The sequence below is a fragment of the Malaclemys terrapin genome, chromosome 5 (assembly GCF_027887155.1).
Source record: "Malaclemys terrapin pileata isolate rMalTer1 chromosome 5, rMalTer1.hap1, whole genome shotgun sequence".
Taxonomy (NCBI): Eukaryota; Metazoa; Chordata; order Testudines; family Emydidae; genus Malaclemys; species Malaclemys terrapin.
In genome coordinates, this window is record NC_071509.1 from 135,682,507 (window position 1) to 135,706,758 (window position 24,252).

The window sequence follows — 24,252 nt, forward strand, 5'->3', positions numbered from 1 at the left end:
CATTGAGATCCTTAACTTTTGGTTTCTTGACTCTTGTGCGTTTCAACTTTTGGGTATATAACACTGCATCGGTTCATAGATTATTTTTTTTTAAAAGCTGGAAGGAACCATTATTATTTTGTTTGACTTTCAAATCAGTGTTGTTTTTTGTATTTCATCTATACCTAATTTGTTTCTGATGTGACTAAGAAAACAATAGTAGGTATTTATAAAGTTGCTTCATTTGTAAGCATGCTCTATTAATTTTGTCATCCTTTTTTTCCCCCAGCACAAACGAATTCTATCCCATCATGGCAACAGACTCTATGGAGATCGATGATGCTTTATACAGGTAAGAATGTCATACCTGATATATCGCCGTAAGGTGTATCTTTGATATTACTGCAAATAGATACACTTTGCTGTAGCATTAATACCCGGATTTGAAAAATGTATTTGCTGCCTATTCGCCAGAGTGAAAATATATCTCCTGCTGTGTCCTCTGCAGTTTAAAGGAATAAAACATTTCAAAGTACAGTACACACAAGTAACATTGTGACTCCACTTTCTGTTTAATACAGTCTTTCAAAACTGGTAACTTGCTGTTGGGCTAGCTGAATGGCAGACTATTTTTTGTGTACTTAATTAATTTTACTGGTACTTGCCATATAATACATTTGTCCAGCTAAAGAACTGATCAGATACTGCAGAGTAAGTGCCAAATTATCTGAACAATACTAGTGAAAAGTATTTAATACAAATTGTCAAATGACTGTATGATCAGCCGTTCATAATTACACCCCTTATGTTTGGTACATTTTCTCTTCCTTCCTGATGTCAATCCACAGTCACTGTTTCTTTCCTAAAATAGACTCTAGTGTATCTTTTCTTCAATTGTTTTCTATTTATTTCCTCTTCTCCTTCTCTCTCCCTCCACCCCTTATCTTTCTTCCGGCCTTTTCCACATTGTATTCTGCGTTCTCCAAAACATAATTTCTGTCTCTCTTTATTTCTTCCCCCTCCAAACCTGTCTGTACTACACTTCTCTTTTTTCTAACTTACCCAGTCAATCACTGTGCTGAACCCTGCTTGGGGATTGCTGACTAGTTCAGGGTCTGATAAACTTGAAACTCCCTGTCCACCCTGGCTGCTTCAGCTCATGGAGTTTTTTCATCACTCTTCCAGTAGAAATGTGCTCCCTTGGAACAGGCTGGGAGTTTAGAGCACCCCAAATCCTTGTGATCCTTTTATCCAAAGCTTCCTGAGACATCTTAACAAGGTGGTGTGCTGATGGGCTCATTGAATTTTGCTGTCCCCAAAAACCTCAGCCGTGCCACTTCTTTCTTCCTTGGAGACGAAACGTCTATAATTCTATTACAGAGAGAGACAAAGCAAGATATTTGAATTTGATATGTTAGAAGGGTGGGTTCAGCTCCATCACATATACTGTAGAAATTAAAATCCTTCTACTTCATGTTTGTAAATCATGACAAATGTTTTTTAACTAAACAGTTGGTAGATTTTAATATCTTGTTATATATTTTATTATTGTCTTTCACAATATTTGATGGAAGTGCTAAAAGTCAAACTTTGTCCTCAAATGGCAGAATTGGACTCTAAGACTTCCATTTGCAATTTGTAACTCATAAGTGACTCCTACAGTATGACAATAACAGGACCCGTCTATATTGGAACACCATAGCCCTGAAGATGGTGAAGTAGGGAGAGAAGTTTCTTTGTTGGAAAGATATAAGTTCTCCGTTAATGATGTTCCATGCACCTAACTTGATACTCTAAACATACCAAATTCCCTTACATTTTAGTGGCATGGTATTTTTGCACGTCGTATACACTTACCTATTTGCCTTTCTTGTGATCTCCTGCTCATCCCCTCTGCCCCAGGACTTCTCCCTCCTCTTCATCCTACCCAAAAGAAAACGTATGTGACAAATCTTTGGGTAGACTAATTACTGTAGTACTGGTATTTGTAGAAGCATATCAAACAAACTTAATTTCTCTCTCTTGCTTAATCATTTACAAAATAAGTCACTGCTCTTGATACAGTAAATGAAATTAAAAATGGTTTAAATAATTGGATATACTGAGTTGAAACCAGATGGTTGGAAACTTTAGAGAGCTGAAGATTTCTAAAAGTTCAGCAGTTGGATGTACATAAGCTACTTTGAACTCTGATTTGGTGAGGAAAATTCCTGGTTCTGAGCATGCTTGTTCCTGCAAGAAATGTAGTTCCAAGTATGCCCTGATGTATCCTGAAGAGAGAAGTCTTGAACTACATTACAACGAATACAGGCCCCACAATGCCAGATTTTAGGGTAGAACAGCATTAATTTTTCTTTGTATTGCTCAGATTTCCATATCAATTATGCTGAGTTTGCAACTAAAAATGTTTTCTAACTCCTACCCCACAAACTTTCCTTGGCCTCTGAAACTCAGGAGAGCTTTTTTCAATTCATGCATCATTACTAATACTTTGGCTTGCAGGATCTCTGTGTCATTAAACTACTCTGCAATCCCACTGTTTTTAGAATGTCCTTAGTTACATATGTGCAAATCTTTGAATGGCTAATGGGGTTGTATACATTTTACTGATGGCATCATTTGGTCTGCAGAGCTTGTATCGCTGGTAACAGTGTGAGAGTTGGAAACAAGCTGGCTTGGCTATCAGAACCCAGGCTAAATTTGCAGGGCTGGCAATTTGCACGTGAAAATACCTGCAAATTCTTAAAATAGTGTGTACTTATTCTATTGGTGTGTTGTTTTGTTACTTATTTTTTGTTTCTTGCTTGTAGTCGGCAGAGGTACGTTCTTGGAGACACAGCAATGCAGAAGATGGCCCAGTCCAATGTGTTCCTGAGTGGTATGGGTGGGCTTGGTGTGGAGATTGGTAAGTTTGGGTAGCACTTATATATAAATTATTAAACGTATATTTAAAAAAAATAGAGTGTACATGAGTGAATACATGTACAATTTATGTACATAGAACAGGACCACAATATGTAATATAGAAATATTTTTGTAGCTAGATGTTGTAAAGCATTTTGAAATACATTTGTAAGGCTATTTATGCTGTTAAATTGATGCAGAAATTATTGAGTGAAATTCTTTGGCCTGTGTTATGCGGGAGGTCAGACTTGATCATAATGGTCCCTTCTGGCCTTAATCTGTGAATTTATACGATTAAATAATCTGAAACTACAGGCCGTATTCTCACTCGATGAGTGGGATAAAGTTCTTAGAATTTGGCCCTAACTGGTCATCTGAGAATTCCCCTGGCATAGGGAACCTCTGCTTTGGATGGGAAGGGGCATGTCACCGGAGTGCTCCTGTGCCTGTCAACTTTTATCCGGCATATGGTCCCTTCTAGTGACTATATTGCGAGTTTTATCTGACACCAGAATTGGGTGTATGGTCTTTTGAAATGGTAATGATAGCCCTTTTTTCGATTAGAGTTCCTGTAATGATGCTTGTTGGATAGAGGGTTGCCAGAAAATAAATGCAGTTCACAAGTGAGGGATAAAAAGCTCCTTCTGTGTTCTCTGAGATTTCCATTGAGGAGCTGAACTGACTCTTTTAAAAAAAAGTTATTCAGAAAGAGATGTGACGGCTGCAAGCTGTTCAATTTTTATGTAAATAGAAGGAATGAGCAATTTCACTCCTGGCAGGTAACTTTTCAATCACTGAAAGCAGGGGTTTTCAAATTCATTGCACCACGACCCCCTTCTAATAACAAAATTACCACATGACCCCAGGGGCGAGGCATGGAGGGAGAGGGGGCCAGAGCCCAAGCCCCACTTCCCCGGGTGGGGGAGAAGGGACCGGGGCCAGAGCCTGAGCCCTACCACCCTGGGTTGGGGGAGAGCTCAGGCTTTAGCTTCAGCCCTGGGTCCCAGCAAGTCTAATGCTGGCCTTGGTGTCCCCATTAAAATGGGGTCGTGACCAACTTTGGGGTCCCGATCCACAGTTTGAGAACTGCTGATTAAGAGCTTTACGTTCAATCCTGTAAATGTTGTTTTTTTTCTTCTTTCAGCTAAGAACATAGTTCTAGCTGGAATAAAGGTATGTAATTTTTTGTTGTTGTAAAAGGAATTGATATAAATTTCCTTTTAGTTCAGTAACATTTTCATTTTTGCAGTGACTGGGAATGTTCTTGTTCAGGGATCAAATGATTGAGGAATCGATAGTTTTATCACACAGTGCTGATAAGACAGGCTATACTTGTTCCAGAAGTACATTCTGATTCTCTCCTTAGTCGTCTTCACATAGAAGGGCCCTTTTGAAAAAGAACTCTGAAATACATACTCTTGGGGGCATTCTGCGCCAGAAAATTAAAAATGCTGCGCACAATATTTTAAAATTCTGCAAATTTTATTTGTCAAAATAACATTACATAATCACGCCAGGTTCAATTATGTTAGTAATTTATTTCAAAATACAAACATACTTGCTGACAGGTAACAATACAAGCACACACACAAATTCCCCCAGAACTATAGAGTTAAAGAAACCTCGTTGACAACCCAGTTCCTGTTTCTCTGCCCCCTTCCTCCCCCAGAGTCCAGCTGGGGGGCCAGACACTCACAACCCCTTCCCTCTCCCAGAGCCCAACTACTGGCCCCCCCAGCCTAGATACCCACATCCCCTCTCCCGCCAGAGCCCAGCTGCAGGGCCTCTCCTTGCCCAGAAACTTGTCTCCTTCTCCCCCCTCAGGAGCCCAAGGATCCAGAGGGAGAAACAGCCTGATGCTGGGTCCCAGGGTTGCAGGGAGTTTCCTGCGCACCACCCCCTCCTTCTCTTAGGGCATGCTGGGAACTGCAGCTGCCAGGAACCCTCTAGCTCCCTCTCCCTCCCTCCGGAAGTGTCTTCTGTGTGCAACTAGGCTCTGCTGAGTCCATGGCTCCTAGTGGCGGCTAGCAGCACTGCAGCCCATTTCTGGGGGGGGAATCTTCCATTTTTGCAGTGACAGCTTTTACGTGTTTTTTACCAGTTACAGTTAGTGGCTATGAATAATCAAGTTTCAGACCTTAAACAAGCGTCATTGTTGCCATGTTTTATACTGAGCAAAACGCTGAAATGCAGACATATTCTCTGATTGAATTATTTATTCAATAGCAGTAGGAAACGGTGTGGAGTCTAATGTTTTTAATTAAAGCAGTACATCTAGCACTTCTATTTAGCTCACTTGGTTTTACTGCAGTATTAGTTCTTCAGAATCTCTGTATTGAACATGATACCTAGGCTGGAGTGTATTGTGACTATGTGAATTTCTTTCAATTAATGTTCCATGATTTGTCGGTTTTAACACTCCCCTCCTGAACGTCTTTGAAGGCTCTTACAGTTCATGATACCAAGCAGTGCAAGACATGGGATTTGGGAACCAACTTCTTCATCTGTGAAGATGATGTTATAAATCTAAGGAACAGGTCAGTACAGTTATTTAGATGTATTTGAGCTATCTACTGTCTGTCACTTGTGTGTAACAAGAATGTTAGTTTTCCACTGGCTGTGACATATATTTTATGTTGTATATTTTGCGTGCATTACATCTTGTTTTATTGGAGTCATGGCCTTTGAGCGCAGTGCCCAGGTATAAAGGGAGAGCATTCTAAAGTGGGATTGAGTCCTGTTTGCTCTGCGCATCTTGACTTCCCATAGCTAGCAGCATGTAAGCAGTGATTGTTTCCTTGTAGATAATGATAGAGCAGAAGTGCATTTCTTTTCCATCTTTCCTAGGTTGGCTGAAGAAAGCCAATAAACACCTTATTTGTAGTCTTTCACTCTTCCAAAGCAAATATTAAAAAGTATTAGCGGTCAGACTCTAAATCTTAACTCTGGCTCCATCAACCAGATAGTATCAGAGCACATTTTAAATGTGAGGAAGCATGAGTAGTCATTTGCAGTAAGTGTTTGTCGTAAAAGAAGACTATAAAGAAATAAGTGTTTTGGGAATTGATTGGAAGATGCCATTGAAAACCAGAACGCTATTGTTTCAGAGCTGAGGCCACACTTCCTCACATCGCAGAGCTCAACCCATACGTCCATGTTTTATCATCGACTGCACCACTTGATGAAACCACAGACATCTCCTTTCTAAAAAAGTATCAGGTATGTAGTATTTATTTAAAGTAGCTGTGCAACATTCTACCTGACCAGAGTGAGTAGGTTTCTCCTTTTTGTCTGAAGTGAAACAAAAACCTCAAACTCGTTTTTTCATCATGTTAAAAAGAAGACTAATAGGTATTGTGCCTGGGCTGGTAAAAATTTTAACAATAATTGTGCAAGACTGAAAGAACATGTTCCTGACATTGAAATTAAAGTTATCAGTTCATAGTTAAATGTCCGATTGTTTCACGATTTAAATTCAGAGACAGAGAATGGCAAAGATTACAGTTTCTACTGTAGCGCTGACCTGGCTGTATTGTACAACTTGTATTATATTTGTGTACAAGCTGTTATATTTATAACAAGCTGTGATATTATTGAGCTTCATGTTTAACCTGAAAAACACAGGAATGGAAAATGCTACATGTATGCAATGTGATCAAATTAATGATGTAGTGGCAACAAAGTGGGTTAGATAAATGTCTATCAGGGATGGTCTAGACAGTATTTGGCCCTGCCATGAGGGCAGGGGACTGGACTCGATGACCTCTCGAGGTCCCTTCCAGTCCTAGAATCTATAAATCTATGAAAGTCCTACATGTTTAAAAGCATGTTTGCATGTTGGTGTGAGTTTGCAGCTTGGACATTGACCAACACTTGCAGTGTGTACAAGTCATTTGCATTAGAACATATAAGACAGTGCACATTTTCTTAATTTTTTTTTTTAAGCCAATATTGTTTGCATTTCCTAATTTTATGGCTTTAACCTTAAATATTGTATTAGCACGGTTTACTTGAATTTGTCTTTTTTTCCCCTTTAAAGCAGATATTCCTTGTGACTAATACAAGCATTTAAATAGTCTGAGTTAGACTTTGAACCTCACTACTTACAGGAGGGGTTATTTGACTGTACAGGAGGAGTGAATTCTCACCTTTGCTGTCACTGTTTGTCTGGAGACACTTCTGTAAGACTGTGTTAATAGAACAGAAGCACATCTGTTCAAATTGTGATGGTTAAATCTGCACAATAGAGGCTTTCTTACACCTGCACTCTAAAAGGAAAGGCGCATCTCTTTTTCTTACTGGCTTTCAGCAACACCTAGACATTATTTCTTGTACCTTTTTGTCAACAGTGTGTCATATTGACTGAAACGAGGCTAGCGCTGCAGAAGAGGATTAATGATTTTTGCCATGCTCAACACCCCCCTATTAAGGTAATGCTAAACTCTGGTGGGCTTATTGGTCCAGATCAGGGGTCGACAACCTTTCAGAAGTGGTGTGCCAAGTCTTCATTTATTCACTCTAATTTAAGGTTTCGCGTGCCAGTAATACATTTTAACATTTTTAGAAGGTCTCTTTCTATAAGTCTACAATATATAACTAAACTATTGTTGTATATAAAGTAAATAAGGTTTTTAAAATGTTTAAGAAGCTTCATTTAAAATTAAATTAAAATGCAGACCCCCCCCGGACCGGTGACCAGGATCCGGGCAGTGAGAGTGCCACTGAAAATCAGCTCGTGTGACGCCTTCGGCATGCGTGCCATAGGTTGCCTACCCCTGGTCCAGATCATCCTGTGTTGATCCATGTGTGGAGGATTCTTCCTTCATCCTCCTCTTTACGCAGAAGTGTGAAGGGGGGAATGCTACCTTCACAGCCAGGGCTCTGAAGTGGAGCCTGGAGCTGGAGCGCAGAGCAGCTCCGGAGCAGTGGAGCTGCAGGTTTTTGCCTGGAGCTGGAGCACAGCTCCAAAGCCCTGTGTAACACATTTCCTTCCACAATCCCCTTTTGCTGGCATGCTATGGGGAGATACTACTTTTAATGGTACCATTCCTTGCCCTGCTCCTGGATTTTTGGATAGATGCCCAAGTGGGAGGTAGAAGAACTTGTAGCTGTATTATCTCTTTCTGGGTACACTCCACAGCTTGATGGAGAGAGCTGCTAGAAAAGGAGTACAAATGTTTTACAGCTTTAAAGTGAAGTGGATGGATCTAGATTGTTTTCAGTGGTACCAGATGACAGAACAAGGAGTAATGGTCTCAAGTTTCAATGGGGGAGGTTTAGGTTGGATATTAGGACAATCTTTTTCACTAGGAGGGTGGTGAAGCATTGGAATGGGTTACCTAGGGAGGTGGTGGAATCTCCTTCCTTAGAGGTTTTTATGGTCAGGCTTGACAAAGGCCTGGCTGGGATGATTTAGTTGGGGATTGGTCCTGCTTTGAGCAGGGGGTTGGACTAGATGACCTCCTGAGGTCCCTTCCAACCCTGAGATTCTATGATTCTATGGTGAATCTGATCCAGAAGGAATGTGCTAAGATGAAGTACAAGAGATGGAAAACATCTTTTTCATTAGTTTTGTTGTGTGCTGATGCCATCTCTGGTTCCAGCTGTATGTGCTCATTTAGAAAGATTCTGTCTTTTGGCACAGTGTTTGTTGGATTCTATACAGTACACATGGTGGAATTTGCACCTAAATTAACAACATTGGATAGTATCCTTAAGTGACAAGAACACTTCTGTTTTGTGCACCATTAAGAATGTTCATAGTTTTCCCTTCTTTTATAGTTTATCAGTGCAGATGTGTATGGAATATGGTCACGTTTGTTTTGTGACTTTGGTGATGAATTTGAAGTGCTGGATGCTACAGGAGAAGAACCAAAGGAAATCTTCATTTCAAACATAACACAAGTAAGAGCTAGTAATCATACTGCCATGATTTGACTTGTTTTTTTATGATCTACACTTAACTTGATGTCGTCTGTCTGTAACATGGTAAATTTTGAATGCTGCATCTGATCAGTTCCAGAATTTCAGGGAATGGTTTAGGCATCAGTGGACAGAATCCTAATTTGATGAAAATCGAAAGGGAGAAGTAAGGGACACATGGAGCCCCTGGCATGTGGTTAGCAGACTGAGCAGTTTCAACTACCTCTGTACCAGTGTATTGATCACAGAACCGGTTGATGGCAGCCACTAACAATGATACCTCCCATCTTAGCTTTGCTCATCATACCAGTACAGTTTGAAATGCATGACTGCATGACTTTTCTCCCAGACTGAAAGAAAAGAAATACGAGGGGTGGGAGTAAGGAATGGGAGGGGGAATGGAGGATCCTACTATTGGGGTGGGAGGAAGGAGGGGTGCACAGAGCCATAGAGGAGAGGGTGGGCAGGGATTGCAGGCAAACCCTGAAGTAGAGGGACATGGGAGGGTAGCATGCAGGGAGCTTGTTGGGGGGAGGGGGAGGCACAGGGATGCAAGGAGCACCTGGTGTGTGCAAAGAGCTCACCCTACAGAATCTATGACCGCCTAGTTGTTAGGTGTCTGTATTGTGGTATCACCTAGAATCCAGAGGGGCCTCATTTTGCTCCTAGGCACTGTACAAACGTACAGTAGAAGACAGTCTCGGCCAAAGAAAACTTATGGTCTCAATAGCTCAGCAGACAAAGGGAAAAGAATATCATGTATAAGCAGGATGATGGCTTGGCAGTGTCATGTTAATGCCACAATTGTTTTCCTTTTGTTTGTTTAAAAATTTGGGGGTTCATTTCTTTTTTTTTGGGGTTTGTTTTTATTTCTCAAACTCCGGTTACGGACTTGATCTGGCTAGAGTTCTATTTTCCAAGTTTTGTTTTTACAACAGGCTTAAAGTACAGTGAACAATGGTGTTATCTAGTGCACCAGAGGTTCGCATTGGTGTAATAGATATGTTAATACTAGTCCCTATCTTGCAGATGCACCCCTCTAAATAACATCAGATTTCCTGGGGATATGTAAGGAAGAGGAATAAAATTAGTTTGGCCAAGGGAAAACGACACACATTTAAATGAACACATTCTGTTTGACCTGGCCAGCGTTCTCTTTCATCTAGTGAGGGTGGAATAGATCCATAATTCTCCTTACATTGTCCGTCAGATTAATGCCGCCTTGGACAGGAATTGTTACTTACAAAGTAGAACAGGTAATTATCTTTACGTCTGAATGTTAAAAATGGCATGGGTGCGGAGACTTCTTCCAGGGGTCTTTCTGGTTTCAGGAGTGCAGAACTGAAGAAATGAATTAGGAGTGTGGTATGGAGAGGGGCAAAGACCAGGGCTTTTTTTAAAATGATGTATTGGTTCCCCGGGTTTATTGAACTCAAGTTTCTGAAGTACTGTACTTCTCTCCAGGGATCTCAAGAATTTTTTCCTGCATCTGTTAGGGAATAGTATTTTGATGAATTCAGATAAGTGGTAGTAAGATCAGTTTTGGATACAGAATTCTGGAATAAAGACTTTTTTTAGGGAAAGGAAGGAATGTGTAATGGGTGTCTTTCACGAACTGCTTTAAGACATGGCTTGCACTCTGTAGCCAGCCCTCTTTGCAGTTTTGTCTTTAGTAACAAAGATATTAGCAGTAAGGTAACAGAGCCCTGCTCCTACCTCTTCTACGTGTTTAGTTGCTTCTGAGGTTACACTTTCAGGACCGTTCCTTACTAACTTTGCAGTTGATTCCATTTTCAGTCAAACCCTGGGATTGTCACTTGCCTTGAAAATCATCCTCACAAGCTGGAAACGGGACAGTGCTTAACCTTTCGGGAAGTTAATGGAATGTCTTGTTTAAATGGATCCATGCAACAAATAACGGGTAGGCCTTGTATCTATTGTTTTACTTGTGCAAAAGGAACACTTTTTGTTGGTAGATATGTGCATTTTCCCTCACTACAATGCCAGTATGCTTGCAGCAGGAAGAATGTAGATACACTGGTGTAGATCAATACTGAATTAAAGGATCTCCTGTTTGTGGAGCTCTGCTTGGTGGTCTGCTAGATTAGAACACGCTGAGATGGTGTGAAAGGATTTTTTTTATAAAATGAGTATGAAGAGGTCAGAACCACTGGGTTTGGGACCATCTACAGAGTTTGGACACCTGATATTTTTAGCATTCAGTCATTGATAGTATCCTAGAAACATGGAATTCCTATCGCATCTAAATCTCAGCCAGTCTCTCAAATTTAATTATACTGTAAACTTGTTAAAGTAAATTTTGAGGTAAAATTTAAATTCTGAAGGGGAAATTTACTGCACAATTGTGCCAAATTATTTCAAGTCCGTTCTTTGTTCTTTATCACGGACCTCCAAATTATAGTACTTAATTTTTTGCGGTGACATCTGGCTATGTTAATGTCATCATGTAGGTTTTGTAGTGCAAAATTTCTTGGGTAACATCTTATCCTAGCTGTGTTGGAGGTAGGAACTGTAAATCTATAGCACAGAGTCCAGTAATGCTGGTGATGAAATGTCTGTCTTGTTTTGAGCTCTTCTGAACTGAACGCTTCTGTTCTTTCCTCCTAACTTCCCTGGTTCTCCCCAAGTCCCTCTTCCTGTCTTTGCTTTCCAGTTTGCTAAAGTACCCTGATGCTTAGTTTTGGCATGGAGGTCATGGAAATCATGCATTTGAATTGAGTCCTTGAAATCTAGGAAATGAATGTAAAACTAACTACATTTGATTAGGTCCCCAAACTTAGTGGCATTGCTACCTGCTGCATGGGGTCATAGCACCACTCAGGTTTGGCCCATCAGCCCCATGGAGATGGAGAGGTAGACAGGCCAAACCCAAGTGGCGCTGTGACCCCATGTGCCAAGTCTCAATGCCCCTAGCAGGGAGCCAGGCTCAGCCTTGCAGTGACTGCAGGGTGGGTAGGTTTGCCCTTAAGTGCTCCAGCTGCTTTGCAAAAGTTTCTGTCTCTATTTTCATGTTATTCTGCTATGGTGCTGAGCTTGGTTGATAGTGCCAAAGTAAGTGAGTATTGAGTGGGCTAAATTGTGTTGCTCTAATTGTCCAGTCCCAGGGGAAACTAATACTTCATGTTTCCTGTTCCTTTACGGCCAAACTGATAACAAAAGTTCCTGACACTTTAAAAGGGGGTGTGTGTGTGTGTGACAAATTATTTTAAACTAATGCTTTAGGACCATACCTGGGAGAAGACATGAAATCTTGAAAAATGGGTAAACTGCACTGACCATCCTGGTTTTGTCATAAGGTTGAACTATAGCAATTACAACCTGAAAAGTCGCAATGAGAGAGAAGAAGTATTAGCAGAAATAATGTACATTCCTGAGAAATGGAATAACTCTATGTACCTAAGCTGCTTAGTACATGACGTTGTCACCAAAATAATGGTTAACCTTTTATCTTTTCAGTGGTGTCACCTTATTCTTTCAGCATTGGCGATACTTCCGATATGGAGCCTTACTTACATGGAGGCATAGCTGTCCAAGTAAAGACACCCAAAATATTTTGCTTTGTAAGTGTGCACTTGGTGCAGCATGTTTTTCTTCTAAATGGAAGCGTGTTTTTAAAAAAGTGGAATGAGAATTGAGTGGTTGCATATAAAGGTATATGTAGAAGGTATAAATAGGATGAATGGACAGGTAACTTTTTGGCTAACGTGGTACCCCCATATGCTCAGAAAAATAGTAATTTCATTATTCAATTGCAGAGAAGCCTGAAAACTTCAACTTAAATTTGTTATTCATCAGTCCAGTAAATCTGAATGTTTGATAAGCCTCCTTCTAACTCTAGCTCAGGGGAATGCTGTAAGAATACCTCTTGGCTCGATGTTGAAGAATATGTAGTGCTTTCAGCGGCATACTGATAGAACAAGACTATTGGATTACATTTCACATATGTGAATATGTATAGCATTTCCACTGTTAACTCTTCATGTGGTCGCTTGTATTGTGGCAAGCCCAAATTACTATCCCATGTCTCTAGAAGTGAAAGGTTAGTGCCCTCTCCTCACTGCACTGCCGACATACACACACTTTTCCTTTAAATTGTTTATTTAGTCTGGGTTCTACACCAGATTTTTTGCATATAATCTTAACTGCTCAACTGTTCTCTGATTTTTATTGTTTCTGCTCCTATCATTAAGTGTGAAGTGGTAGCTAGATGGTGCAATGGAACAGTGCACTGGCTTATCACCTCTGGAGACCTGAATTCAAATTTTGGACTTTACGTTACTTTAAAGTGTTTGTTCCCACAGGATTCCAAGAGCTCCTAATGGACAACCAGAAATAGCATTTCATGTGGTGGGAGGTCCATCCTGTAAGCCACCACTCAATGATACGCAAGTGCATTTATCTAGTCTCTCCTTGTGCACTTACAAAACCATCACAGAACTGGCCGCTGGTGTAGAATCACCAGTAATTAACAGGCAGAAGTATTGCTGGAATAGGTATAGCCAGGTGGATATCTAATGTAGCTGAAAATGTCATTTGTAGGAACTCTTTGAGCAAAAGTAGGAATACATTAACTTCTGTAGCATTAGTGAAATGAAGAGTAATAGAGATGAGAACACCGAAAAGAAGGTATGTGCAGATTTCAGTGCTTCGTGTGTGGGGTTAGAGATCAGTTACCATTGTTTACTTACTATTTTGTTGTCCCATTCATTGCCCCACAATAGAACAGGATATGTATGTAAATAGGTGTAATACATTCTGTTCAGGAGATCTTGTTTTCTTCTAGGAACGGCTGGAGAAGCAGTTAAAAAACCCAACTTACCTTCTTGCAGATTTTAGCAAACCTGAGGTAATTAGCATGTGAATTTTTTTAAGACTAAATTTCCCATAATTTAGCAATACGAAGTTGCATATCTATCTAATTTTGTATTGGTTAAATGTGAGTGTACTGGAAAGTATGGAGTAGGAAGGCGAAGGGGGTCTCAGTGTGAAAATGTAAAATGTATGTTTTGTCCTATTGTTGTAAAAGCTCTTGACCCAGAAGCCCTGTTCGGGGGTTTGTGGGAAAATATAAGAGCCAAATTCAGTAACCTGTTAAGAATTCTCATTTTTCATATATATAATCTAACTATAAGGTATAATATTTTGTGATTGGCTAGGGCTACTAACCAATGATTTCTGCTGCTTGAAATCTGAGAGCTCCCTGGTGAAAATCTTTAATTTCTACCTAACCAAGATATTGAATGTTAAAAACTGCCTTACTAATACTTGAATCTAGTGCTGTTGTCTTCCTACCGCTGATTTAGTAACATACTATGGACCTCAAACTGTCACAACTTTAATCCCATTTAAATGTTGAATTAAAACGTTTGCGCTGGTGATTCCATCCCACACTCATTTTTTCCCTCTTTTCTTTTGGGGCTTTCGTTTCCTGACAACTAGTGTTTGGCGGTTGTATTGGAGAAAGTAACTATCATTCGCTCTATTAGGTATTGGAAAGCTGTGCATTCAAACGCTTTTTGTTAGGGCTGTAGTGTTAACTTTGACCTTCACCTGTGCTCCAGCAAGAAGATAACTAACAAAACTTTCAGAACACTGTGGAAAAATGTTTGCCATCTAGAAAAAGGACCAAAATGTGTGGGGGAAAGGGAAGTTTAATCTTAACTATAAAAAAGTATTTGGCAGTGTCCTCTGAGGGTTTGTGTACACAGTGCGCACCAGAGAGGTGTAAATTCTAGAGTGCTTTAAAGTGCTGTGCTCGAAGTGTTTTGGGTGAACCCTGCTGCTGTGCTCTGAAAGGTTCCTAGTGCATGTTAACATAGTACTTTTTCAAACGGGACTACATCAACGTGCACTAGGTACGTTTTTAGAGCGCATCAGCAGGGTCTACCTAGGTCAGTTAGAGGGCAACACTTTAGAGCATTCTACAACTTATATCCCTCTGGTGTGCATTGCTGTGCTGTGTAGATGAGCCCTGAGTTAGCCATGGACTAGTTCCGTGTAAAGCAGACATCTCCTCTTCCTTAACAGGCACCTTTGCAAATTCACACTGCCATGCTTGCATTGAACCAGTTCCAGGAAAACTTTGGTCGCATGCCGAACATTGGGTAATGTGATTTTAATACCGTGTTTATTTTCTGATGCTTAATTTGTTTCATTTCCAATATCGGACAATTGCAGGGGAATGTGATGGATTGTGTTACTGGTGAGGTACCTGGAGTTTTTCATCTCTAGATCATGAGTTCAAATCAAGGCCAGTTTGTTACTTTCTATCATTACTAATCTATGGATATGCCACTGAACAGCCATTAATTAGTTTTGTCTTAGTCCATGACACACTCAAAAACCACCCCGCTATCTGGCACCTCATTGTCAGTCTCACCAGGAGAGGCCAGATCTCTACCTACTTTTTCTTCAGTGGCCATCCCTGTATGTCATGGGGGTTTCCCATTGATGGAGCAGTGTGCAGAAGCTTGCACTGCCACTGCATTATGTGATCCCGTACCTCTTGCATGGATAAAGAGAGAATTTTAGTCTTCACTTTTCACCACCAATAAATTCATATAATTAAGTCTCTGTACACATACAAACATAAGTAGCCGTTAGGACAGGGATGGGCAAATTGCGGGCCGCATACGAGCTGTCAGACCTTTTAATCCGCCCCTGGAGCTCCCGCTGGGGAGCAGGGTCAGGGGCTTGCCCTGCTTCGGTGCTCCAGGCGGGAATCGGCGTCGGGGGCTTGCCGCATACGACCTGTCAGACCTTTTAATCCGCCCCTCGAGCTCCCGCTGGGGAGCAGGGTCAGGGGCTTGCCCTGTTTCAGTGCTCCAGGCGGGTATCGGGGTCGGGGGCTTGTCCCGCTCCGTGCATGCTGTGACTCCACGTGGCTCCCAGAAGCAGCGGCATGTCTCCCCTCCAGTTCCTACATGTAGGGGCAGCCAAGGGGCTTCGCATGCTGCCCCTGCCCCAAGTGCCAGCTCTGCAGCTCCCATTGGCTGGGAACTGCGGCCCATGGGAGATGCGGGCGCAGTGCCTGCGGACGGGGCAGCATGCAGAGCTGCCTGGCTGGCACCGCACCTCCACATAGGAGCTGGAGGGGGGACATGCTGCAGAGCCACCTGGCCATGCCTCTGCGTAGGAGCCAGAGGGGAGACATGCCACTGCTTCTGGGAGCTCCAGGGGCAGCACCTGCAGATGGGGCAGCGTGCAGAGCCGCCTGGCTGTGCCTCCGAGTAGGAGCCGGAGGGAGGGCATGCCGCTGCTTCTGTGAGCTGCTTGAGATAAGCCTGCACCCCGACCACCTCCTATGTCCCAACCTCCTGCCCCAGCCATAATCCCCCTCCCACCCTCTGAACCCCTCGGTCCCAGTCTGGAGCTCCCTCCTGCATGCCAAACCACTCACCCCCCCCCTCCGCACCCCAACCCCCTGCCTCACCCCGGAGCCCCCTCCCATACTCCAAAACCCTCATCCCTGGCCCCTCACCAGAGCCCACACCTACAGCTGGAGTCCTCACCCCCTCCCGCATCCCAAGCCCCTGCACCAGCCCGGAGCCCCCTCCTGCATCCTGAACTCCTCATTTCTGGCCCCACCCCAGAGCCCTCACCCCCTCCCACACTCCAACCCCCAATTTTATGAGCATTCATGGCGAGCCATACAATTTCCATACCCAGGTGTGGCCCTCAGGCCAAAAGGTTTGCCCACCCCTGCTTTAGGAGTTTGACTTCAGGTATTGTTCTAAGCTTATATTGTCAGAGCTAAAATACCAACATGAAAACCTTTTGTGTAGAGATATCCAATAAAGACACCTATTTTTGAACTAAATATTACACTTTTAAAACAGATTTTAAGCTGTATTTTCAACACTTTTACAGTCAAAAACTAGACACATTTCTTGAGTTTGCTTCCTGGCTTTTTGCATAGAGAATTGTTCTTCTATGTCCATATTCAGGGAAAAAAATCTTTACTATTAAGCTTTCATTGCTGTTTTTGTCCTGGGATTTAGATGCCTTCAAGATGCTGAGGAGATGTTGAAAATAGCAGTATCCATCAGTGAAACACTGGAAAGCAAAGTGAGTAGCTCTTAGCTCAGTTGCAGTTACTCTACAGTATTATGTAGGTGGTTATAGTATGAATGCAATTAATACTCTTATTATAGATCATTTTAAATACATGTATACCTGCTTTGCTTTAGTTTCTGGCCCTTGATCCAGCTTTTGTTGTTGTTGTTTTGATGGATTTGAAAAAGAAGAACCTACAACTCCTGCTGCAGGAAGACATGCAGGGAAAGAGAACTATGCATCCTTTCCTCAGGGAGGGTTTGGCCTCATACAGGCTGGACCACTCCCTGGAGTCTAATATGAAAACCAGGCTCCGTTGCCCCTGGATCTCGAGTCTTGTGCGGTTCTGGGCTATGTAGGATGCTCTCTAGAAACCTCCTTCCTTCCATCCTGTCTGCTGTTTGCTTTCGCCTGCATGTTTTGACCATGCCCTGTTTGAGGGTAGTGGTTTAGGAAGCATAGCGACAGAGAGCTATTGCTGATTAAAACATGGTTATATCCAATAAGGGTTTCCTTTTGGAACTCTGGGTGGCTATTAGATGAACTGGCCTCCAAGTGGCAGTTCCCCTTGGCCCTGGAATCCCCACTTGGTGTTCCTGTAGGCTCACTAGGGACACTTACCACAGAACTGCTACTCCACACCTTAGTTGCATCTGTTTTTGCTCCCCTGTATTCATGAGCAGGCAAGGGCTCAAAACCAGGACCATTTAGGAGGTGCTATTGGGTCTGAAAAATGTCTTAGCCCAAGGTCCAGTAGACCATCTATCCCAGGGGTCGGCCTTTCAAAAGTGGTGTGCCAAGTCTTCAGTTATTCACTGTAATTTAAGGTTTCGTGTGCCAGTAATACATTTTAACGTTTTTAGAAGGTCTCTTTCTCTAAGTCTATAATATATAACTAAACTATTGTTGTATGTAAGTAAATAAGGTTTTTAAAATGTTTAAGAAGCGTCATTTAAAATTAAATTAAAATACAGAGCCCCCCAGACCGGTGGCCAGGACCCGGGCAGTGTGAGTGCCACTGAAAATCAGCTCGCGTGCCGCCTTCGGCACGCGTGCCATAGGTTACCTACCCCTGATCTATCCATTACAGCTGCAATTTGGAGCAGAAAAGGAAAGGAAAGCAAAGGAGCAGACAGACATTGAGCAAATAAATCCAAAACTGACAAGCACCTTTTCAAATTCTGTGCACTTCCTATTTTTTAGTCCCTCAGAAAAGGTATCTCATTGTTCTATCCAGACACTTACACTAGGCTTCTCAAAACCACTTTTAGCCCCAAGCAGTGCAGATTTCTTAGCCTTTGAACAAATCACTTAAAACAAAACTTCTAGCATGTCATGTCCCTTCTTGATGTTGTCTTGACTAAAAGTGGCAGGCCTTTTCCCAGGATTGTAGGGCATACTTCCTTAATCTGTAGGGTTTTAGCCACTTCAGTGTCTCTTCCCCCATAGGAAAACCACATCTGTTGGCTCCATTGTCAGAAGAGTTGGATGATGTTAAAAGCCAGAGGTTGGATGGGCCTGGAGACTTGAAATACTGTCACTTCTAGAAGTGCTGGTACCTTCAGGTCAGGGTTGACTGCCGTTCCTGTTTTCTGGATAAAAAGTGCATGTCATTGCCGGATTGATAGCACTATCTCACAAGCACAGAATATTTTTAATTTCTGGGAGAAATTGGTAAAATTGTTTTTATTGTGGATTGTCTTTCAGCCTCAGGTGAATGAAGACATAGTGAAATGGCTCTCTAGGACTGCTCAGGGATTTCTAGCTCCCCTTGCTGCAGCAGTAGGTGGTGTTGCTAGCCAAGAAGTCTTGAAAGCAGTAACGGGAAAATTTTCTCCTTTGCAGCAGTGGGTAAGTTTCTCTTTTTTGATGTTTAGCTTTATTAATACATAGTTGTTTCCACCTGCTGAAACTGAAGGCAAGCATAGACACATATTGTTGTCATTGTCTGTGTGAAGGTATAATATATGGTGTGTGCTAACTTGAACTACTGTAGATAAGAATGGTGCTGCCAAGGGTGCTGGGACTGGCCTCTAGAATGCAGCTAGGTTAAAAACAGTCCGAGACTCATTGGGAACTACTTTCAAAAGGACTGGATAAGCGATGTAACTGTCATGGCTCAAAAGAGACATCTGAATGCTATGAACGTACCAGCTTTTTCTCTGGCATAAACGTGTATTTTCAAGTTCATTATAAACTTTTAGTAGCTAGGAACAATAACTCCCAAGTTAATGATGCTATTTAATCGTATATTGACAGTAGAGATTTAGCTTTTGTCTTTCATCTTGAATTTTCCTAATTTTCATGGCTACATATTGTACACAGAAATTGTGCATTCCTAATTGTCTACTTCTAAATCAAATACATTTACACATTAATCCGAAATATTTTCACGTGATCAAATTATTTTCCCCCCTTAGCTGTATATTGATGCATTGGATATTGCTATATCTCTAGACAAGACCAGTTGTGAAGAATTCCTCCCAAGGTAAAGCTGACGTTTTCTAAATGTAGTAGTGTTTTATGTACTGAATCACTTGTGGGCATGCAATCCAATTTTTAAGATTTTAACCTAGTAATAGTTCAGTAGATACTTTGCACGTTTTTGTTTAATCTGTTAGAGGAAATGTTCCCTAGGTGCGCATGTCTTATTGTTAAAATCATAGAACTGGAAGGGACCTCGAGAGGTCATCTAGTCCAGTCCCCTGCACTCAAGGCAGGACTAAGTAATGAGTCCTGATTCTGTCTGAGTTGTGGGGAAGTTTTCATCTCGTTATCTTAGCTAATATTGAAGCACAATCTATGCCATTTATCATATGTAGGTTAGTATCACTCTTGCCAGTTTACTGTTTTCCCTCTTTACCTGAATGTGTCTGCACAGGGGAGATAAATATGATGCCTTGAGGGTTTGCATTGGAGAGTCGCTGTGCCAAAAGTTGCACAAGTTGAATGTTTTCCTGGTAAGTTTGGCTTATGATACGAAGTCATGTGTTATGTGAACTGTCTTACAATATGGTGCAAGTAATTATAATTCTCCTCAAATTAGCCAGAGCTGCAGTGGTTACATGAATAACTGGCCAGATAACCATTCAAAAGTAAAAGTAGATTCTCAGTAAAACACGCTAATGTCTAAGAGACCCATTGTCAATTACTGAATTGTGTACATGATGCCTTGAACCTGCAAGGAGCTATGTACAATGAGACGCTGCTCATGTGGCCTTCCTTGAAGATCAGGGTCTTAATGAGCAAAGGAATAAAAATAAAGTATACAAAGAATGCATTGCAAAATTATAGTTTTTAGAATGACAGTTTGGTTCCCGCTGTGGTGCTTCATAATGTCCTAAATGAAAAGGAACTGTGTCTGTATATAGAAAACAAGTCTTATTAATACAAGATGTATTAAATCTTCGGAGAAAATCTTGTAGCAAGAAGTGAACAGTGATTTGGAGAAAATCTATTTGTAGTTGTCCAAAAAGCTCATCTAACCAGCCAGCTGGGTAAACTTTAATGGTAATCGCTTCCCGGCTCTTTGAGCTCTGGTCAAGTGAAAAATTCTCTTTATTAGCTGTCCACTGCTTTGGTTTCTGGGCTGCTTTTCATAAAACAGCTCCGAACGTAGTCTTTCCTGCTTTGCAGTCCATCAAAACAGCCAACCTAATTTTCCTCAAAGAATCCATGGAAGTAGCTAGAAGCTAGTATAAAAAATGTCAGGCAAGTTAGTGAAAAGCCTGATCAAACAACGTCTTGGATCTCACTCAGAGAGCGGCTAGGTTAGGATTTAGTTGTATAATTGGCAGTGAGTTGATGGTGGCTTGCCACGAACAACATCCTCCTCCTAGTTGTTGAAGGTTTCACCCTTCATTTACATGGTTGGAGCATTCCCTCTGAGTGAAATTGTTGTGGCTCTGATAACTAGGACTTTTGTAGCTAAACATCTGAATTTTGAATTTCACCTCGATATATACTGTAATTTATATACTTTTTCAGCTAATCTTATGTTATGAAGTCCCCTCCTATTTTTTGAAGTCATAGAAATAAATGATGTCTTTGACCACTTTAATTGTATTTTCTTTAGGTTGGGTGTGGAGCAATAGGCTGTGAAATGTTAAAAAATTTTGCACTTCTTGGTGTTGGTAGTGGCGGAGACAAAGGCATGGTAAGTTTTATGCACACATTGACTTGTCATTACATATCTAAACAATAACACAAGACCGTTTATTGTAAATATGGCATGCTTTGGATGTATTGGAGACTGAGGTGAAAGTGATGATGGTATACAGAGATGTGTGCTTGTTTCATTTTTCCCCTCTTTTAAAGAGGATTGTTTATAATGAAAACCAGTTTAAATACCCTCTTACAGATACATATTTTAAATAAAAATTGTATCCCATTGTAGTCTTATTAAGGCGTTAATCTTGTTTTGGATTGAGTTCTTGGGTAGGAGGAAGAGAGGTACGTGTAAATTGGGATGTTCATGTGTAATTTGGAAGTAGAACTCATGAGCAGCGCTCTTGGGAAATAGTTTGTTTTAAAATCTAAGATGTTAAAATAGATTGTTGTAACAGTCTTAATGCTCATGTTACCATCTGTCAATCTTATTTTGACACTGGAAACTAGATTTTACAAAAAGAGCAGTGCTGAACAGCACACTTAATTTATAATTTCAGCTATTCTCTTTTTCCTTCTTGCTGTAGGTCACAATTACAGATCCAGACTTGATCGAGAAATCCAACTTGAACAGACAGTTTCTTTTTCGACCCCATCATATACAGGTAGACTTTCTTTTTGCATCATAGTGTCTCCCGGCCAGAGTATGTGCTGCTGCTTCTACTCACTGTGAGACCTTAGCTTAATCATATAAATATTTGTGTGCAAAGAAGGGAGTCTTTGAGAAGCCTTGGGGGAGGGGAGGAGGGAATAGACTTTAACAATACTAAATCTAATATTTAGACTTATTCATACATCTAAATTTACTATTTATATTGACACCAGTTTAATGGACTCAAAGGGCCTGATTCTCCACTCATATACACCAGTGTCACTCCATAGACTGCGGTGAAGCTATTCCTCCTTTACGTAGCTGTGAGTGAAGAATCAGAACCAAGAGCTTTGGCAGGCCACTGAGAGTGATGCGAATTATGAACTTACAAGCAGTAAACATCTTGCATCAGGTTGCTGTGAGTTGACAATTGAAATGTCAGAATTACTTAACTGAAAACTGTGGTAAAGCAGTATAAAAATAATCGCAGGAATCGTGTGAGCAGAAATATTAAAACAGCATTTATGGAAAAGTGTTAGTCTGCTTTAAATACTTCAGCCATGACTTTCTGAAATATTGGTATGGAGACCCTGGAGTTATGATGCTAGATGTTTTAATTTGCAGTTCATAATAGTCAAATCAACTTGCTTGCCTGTGTGCACCCTTGCTATAAATATACGCTGTCTTAACTAGTCTCTTTTCATTAAGTAATTAAATATTTTGAAAAATGCATGTAATTAATCATTGGGCAACACAAAGCAGTAGTTCATTCTTTGAAAGCTACTAAAAGGAGAAAGATGGTTGACTTTGCATTGCAACCTGCAGTAGTCTCAAGGTTTGGCAGACCAATGGGAAATGCCAATTTCATAGCCCAAAGACCTTCCCCTCAGTTATTCAGATGTAGCTGTTGCTAGCAAAGACGGAAATGGCAGCAAATCAGGAGAAAGATGGTGTCTTGCATGGCTAGAACCCAGCTTATATAGGGCTTTACAGACCAATGTCAGCACTGAATTGCACTTATTTCTAGGTGCAAGTCTTTGGAAAATTGGAATAACATGTTCCCCCAGTTAATGCTGTCAATTAGGTGGATAATGGCATTTTACTGTGACCTTTGAGGTCAGCCTCATGTAAATGACATTTCAATAATTCAGTTTTGAAATCACAATGCTATTGTTTGAGGTCTACTTTGGGTAAGCACTGGTCACATTTTTCTGCCTATATACAATTGAAATAAACTTTTAGCCACAAAAGCTACCTTGGGGCAATAGGCGATTCAGAAGCACCACAAACAGCCTACTGGAATAATAGGGGCAGACACCATCTCTACCCTATCCTATAGATCGGGGTGGGCAAACTTTTTGACCCGAGGGCCACATCTGGGTGTGGAAATTGTATGGCGGGCCATGAATGCTCACAGAATTGGGGGTTGGGGTGCGGGAGAGGGTAAGGGCTCCGGCTGGGGGTGGGCTGGGGATGAGGAGTTGGGGGTACAGGGTGCTCCAGGCTGGGACCGAGAGGTTCAGAGGACGGGAGGGGGATCCGGGCTGGGGCGGGGGTTTGGGGCACTGGAGGGGGTCAGGGGTGCAGGTTCCGGGTGGCGCTTACCTCAAGCAGTTCCCAGTAGCAGTGGCATGTCCCCTCTCCAGCTGCTACGCGAATGCACGGTCAGGCAGCTCTGTGCACTACCCTGTCCACAGGTGCCGCCCCTACATCTCCCATTGGCCGCAATGCCTAGCCAATGGGAGCTGCAGGGGCGGTGCTTGGGACAGGGGCAGCCTGCAGAGCCCCCTGGCTGCCCTTACGCGTAGGAACCGGAGTGGGGACATGCCACTGCTTCCAGGAGTCGCGCGGAGTGGGGCAAGCCCCCGATCCCGCTCCCTGGCTGGAGCTCAAGGGTTAAAACGTCTGGAGGGCCGGATGCTGCCCCTGTGCCATAGTTTGCCAACCCCTGCTATAGATGCTTTCTCTCCAATGTCCCCGAACCACCAGTATTGCATCTTGTCTGGATAGGGTTTGGCCAGGCACTCAGAGCAGATCTTTCACAGCCTGTTTTGGATGAATAGGATGATTAAAGGTGAAGGACTCATCTCTTGAGTAACCATAACTTGGTTTCCTGTCTAACTTCTTATTTCCTCATTTTCAGCAGTGGGGTTTCAGATTTATACATTTTATACGCTGAATGGTTGTTTAATCTGCAATCCCGGAGGAACTTTTGTGACCCAAATCTAGCCACCTTGTTTCACTCTTGGTTCTAGAACGAATATTGCAATAAAAGAAACATATTTTTCATTTGATTAGAAACCTAAAAGCTATACTGCAGCAGCAGCAACCCTGAACATCAACCCTCAGTTACAGATAGATCCGTATCTTAATAAAGTGTGTCCAGCCACCGAGAACATTTACAATGATGAATTCTACACCAAGCAAGACATCATTGTTACAGCTCTAGACAATGTGGAGGCAAGGCGATATATAGACAGGTAAGTGTGGTGAGATGGGAGTCATATCTGCTCTTCTGGTTTTTTCCCCCCTCTGTTGTTGTGCCCCCCAATCTTTTTTTAAATATGGCTTGACAGGAGTATCCTCAATCTTGTCTTTCAGACCTTGAGAGA

At 41.8% G+C, this 24,252-nt stretch overlaps 1 protein-coding gene across 3 annotated transcripts in view; it reads left to right on the forward strand.

Annotated features, from left to right (window-relative positions):
- UBA6 (ubiquitin like modifier activating enzyme 6) overlaps positions 1-24,252 on the forward strand; it is a 52,505-nt gene that overhangs the window by 9,659 nt on the left and 18,594 nt on the right. For all 3 annotated transcript variants that reach the window (XM_054030446.1, XM_054030445.1, XM_054030447.1), the window contains 18 exons: positions 269-331; positions 2,790-2,884; positions 4,028-4,056; positions 5,326-5,420; positions 5,991-6,102; positions 7,233-7,313; positions 8,665-8,787; positions 10,603-10,726; positions 12,283-12,386; positions 13,610-13,672; positions 14,854-14,930; positions 16,827-16,893; positions 18,589-18,732; positions 19,302-19,369; positions 19,763-19,841; positions 20,957-21,037; positions 21,576-21,653; positions 23,939-24,120. In XM_054030446.1, coding sequence (XP_053886421.1) covers positions 291-331; positions 2,790-2,884; positions 4,028-4,056; positions 5,326-5,420; positions 5,991-6,102; positions 7,233-7,313; positions 8,665-8,787; positions 10,603-10,726; positions 12,283-12,386; positions 13,610-13,672; positions 14,854-14,930; positions 16,827-16,893; positions 18,589-18,732; positions 19,302-19,369; positions 19,763-19,841; positions 20,957-21,037; positions 21,576-21,653; positions 23,939-24,120 — 1,643 coding nt within the window. In that variant the 5' untranslated portion in view covers positions 269-290. The remainder of the gene's footprint in view (positions 1-268; positions 332-2,789; positions 2,885-4,027; positions 4,057-5,325; positions 5,421-5,990; positions 6,103-7,232; positions 7,314-8,664; positions 8,788-10,602; positions 10,727-12,282; positions 12,387-13,609; positions 13,673-14,853; positions 14,931-16,826; positions 16,894-18,588; positions 18,733-19,301; positions 19,370-19,762; positions 19,842-20,956; positions 21,038-21,575; positions 21,654-23,938; positions 24,121-24,252) is intronic.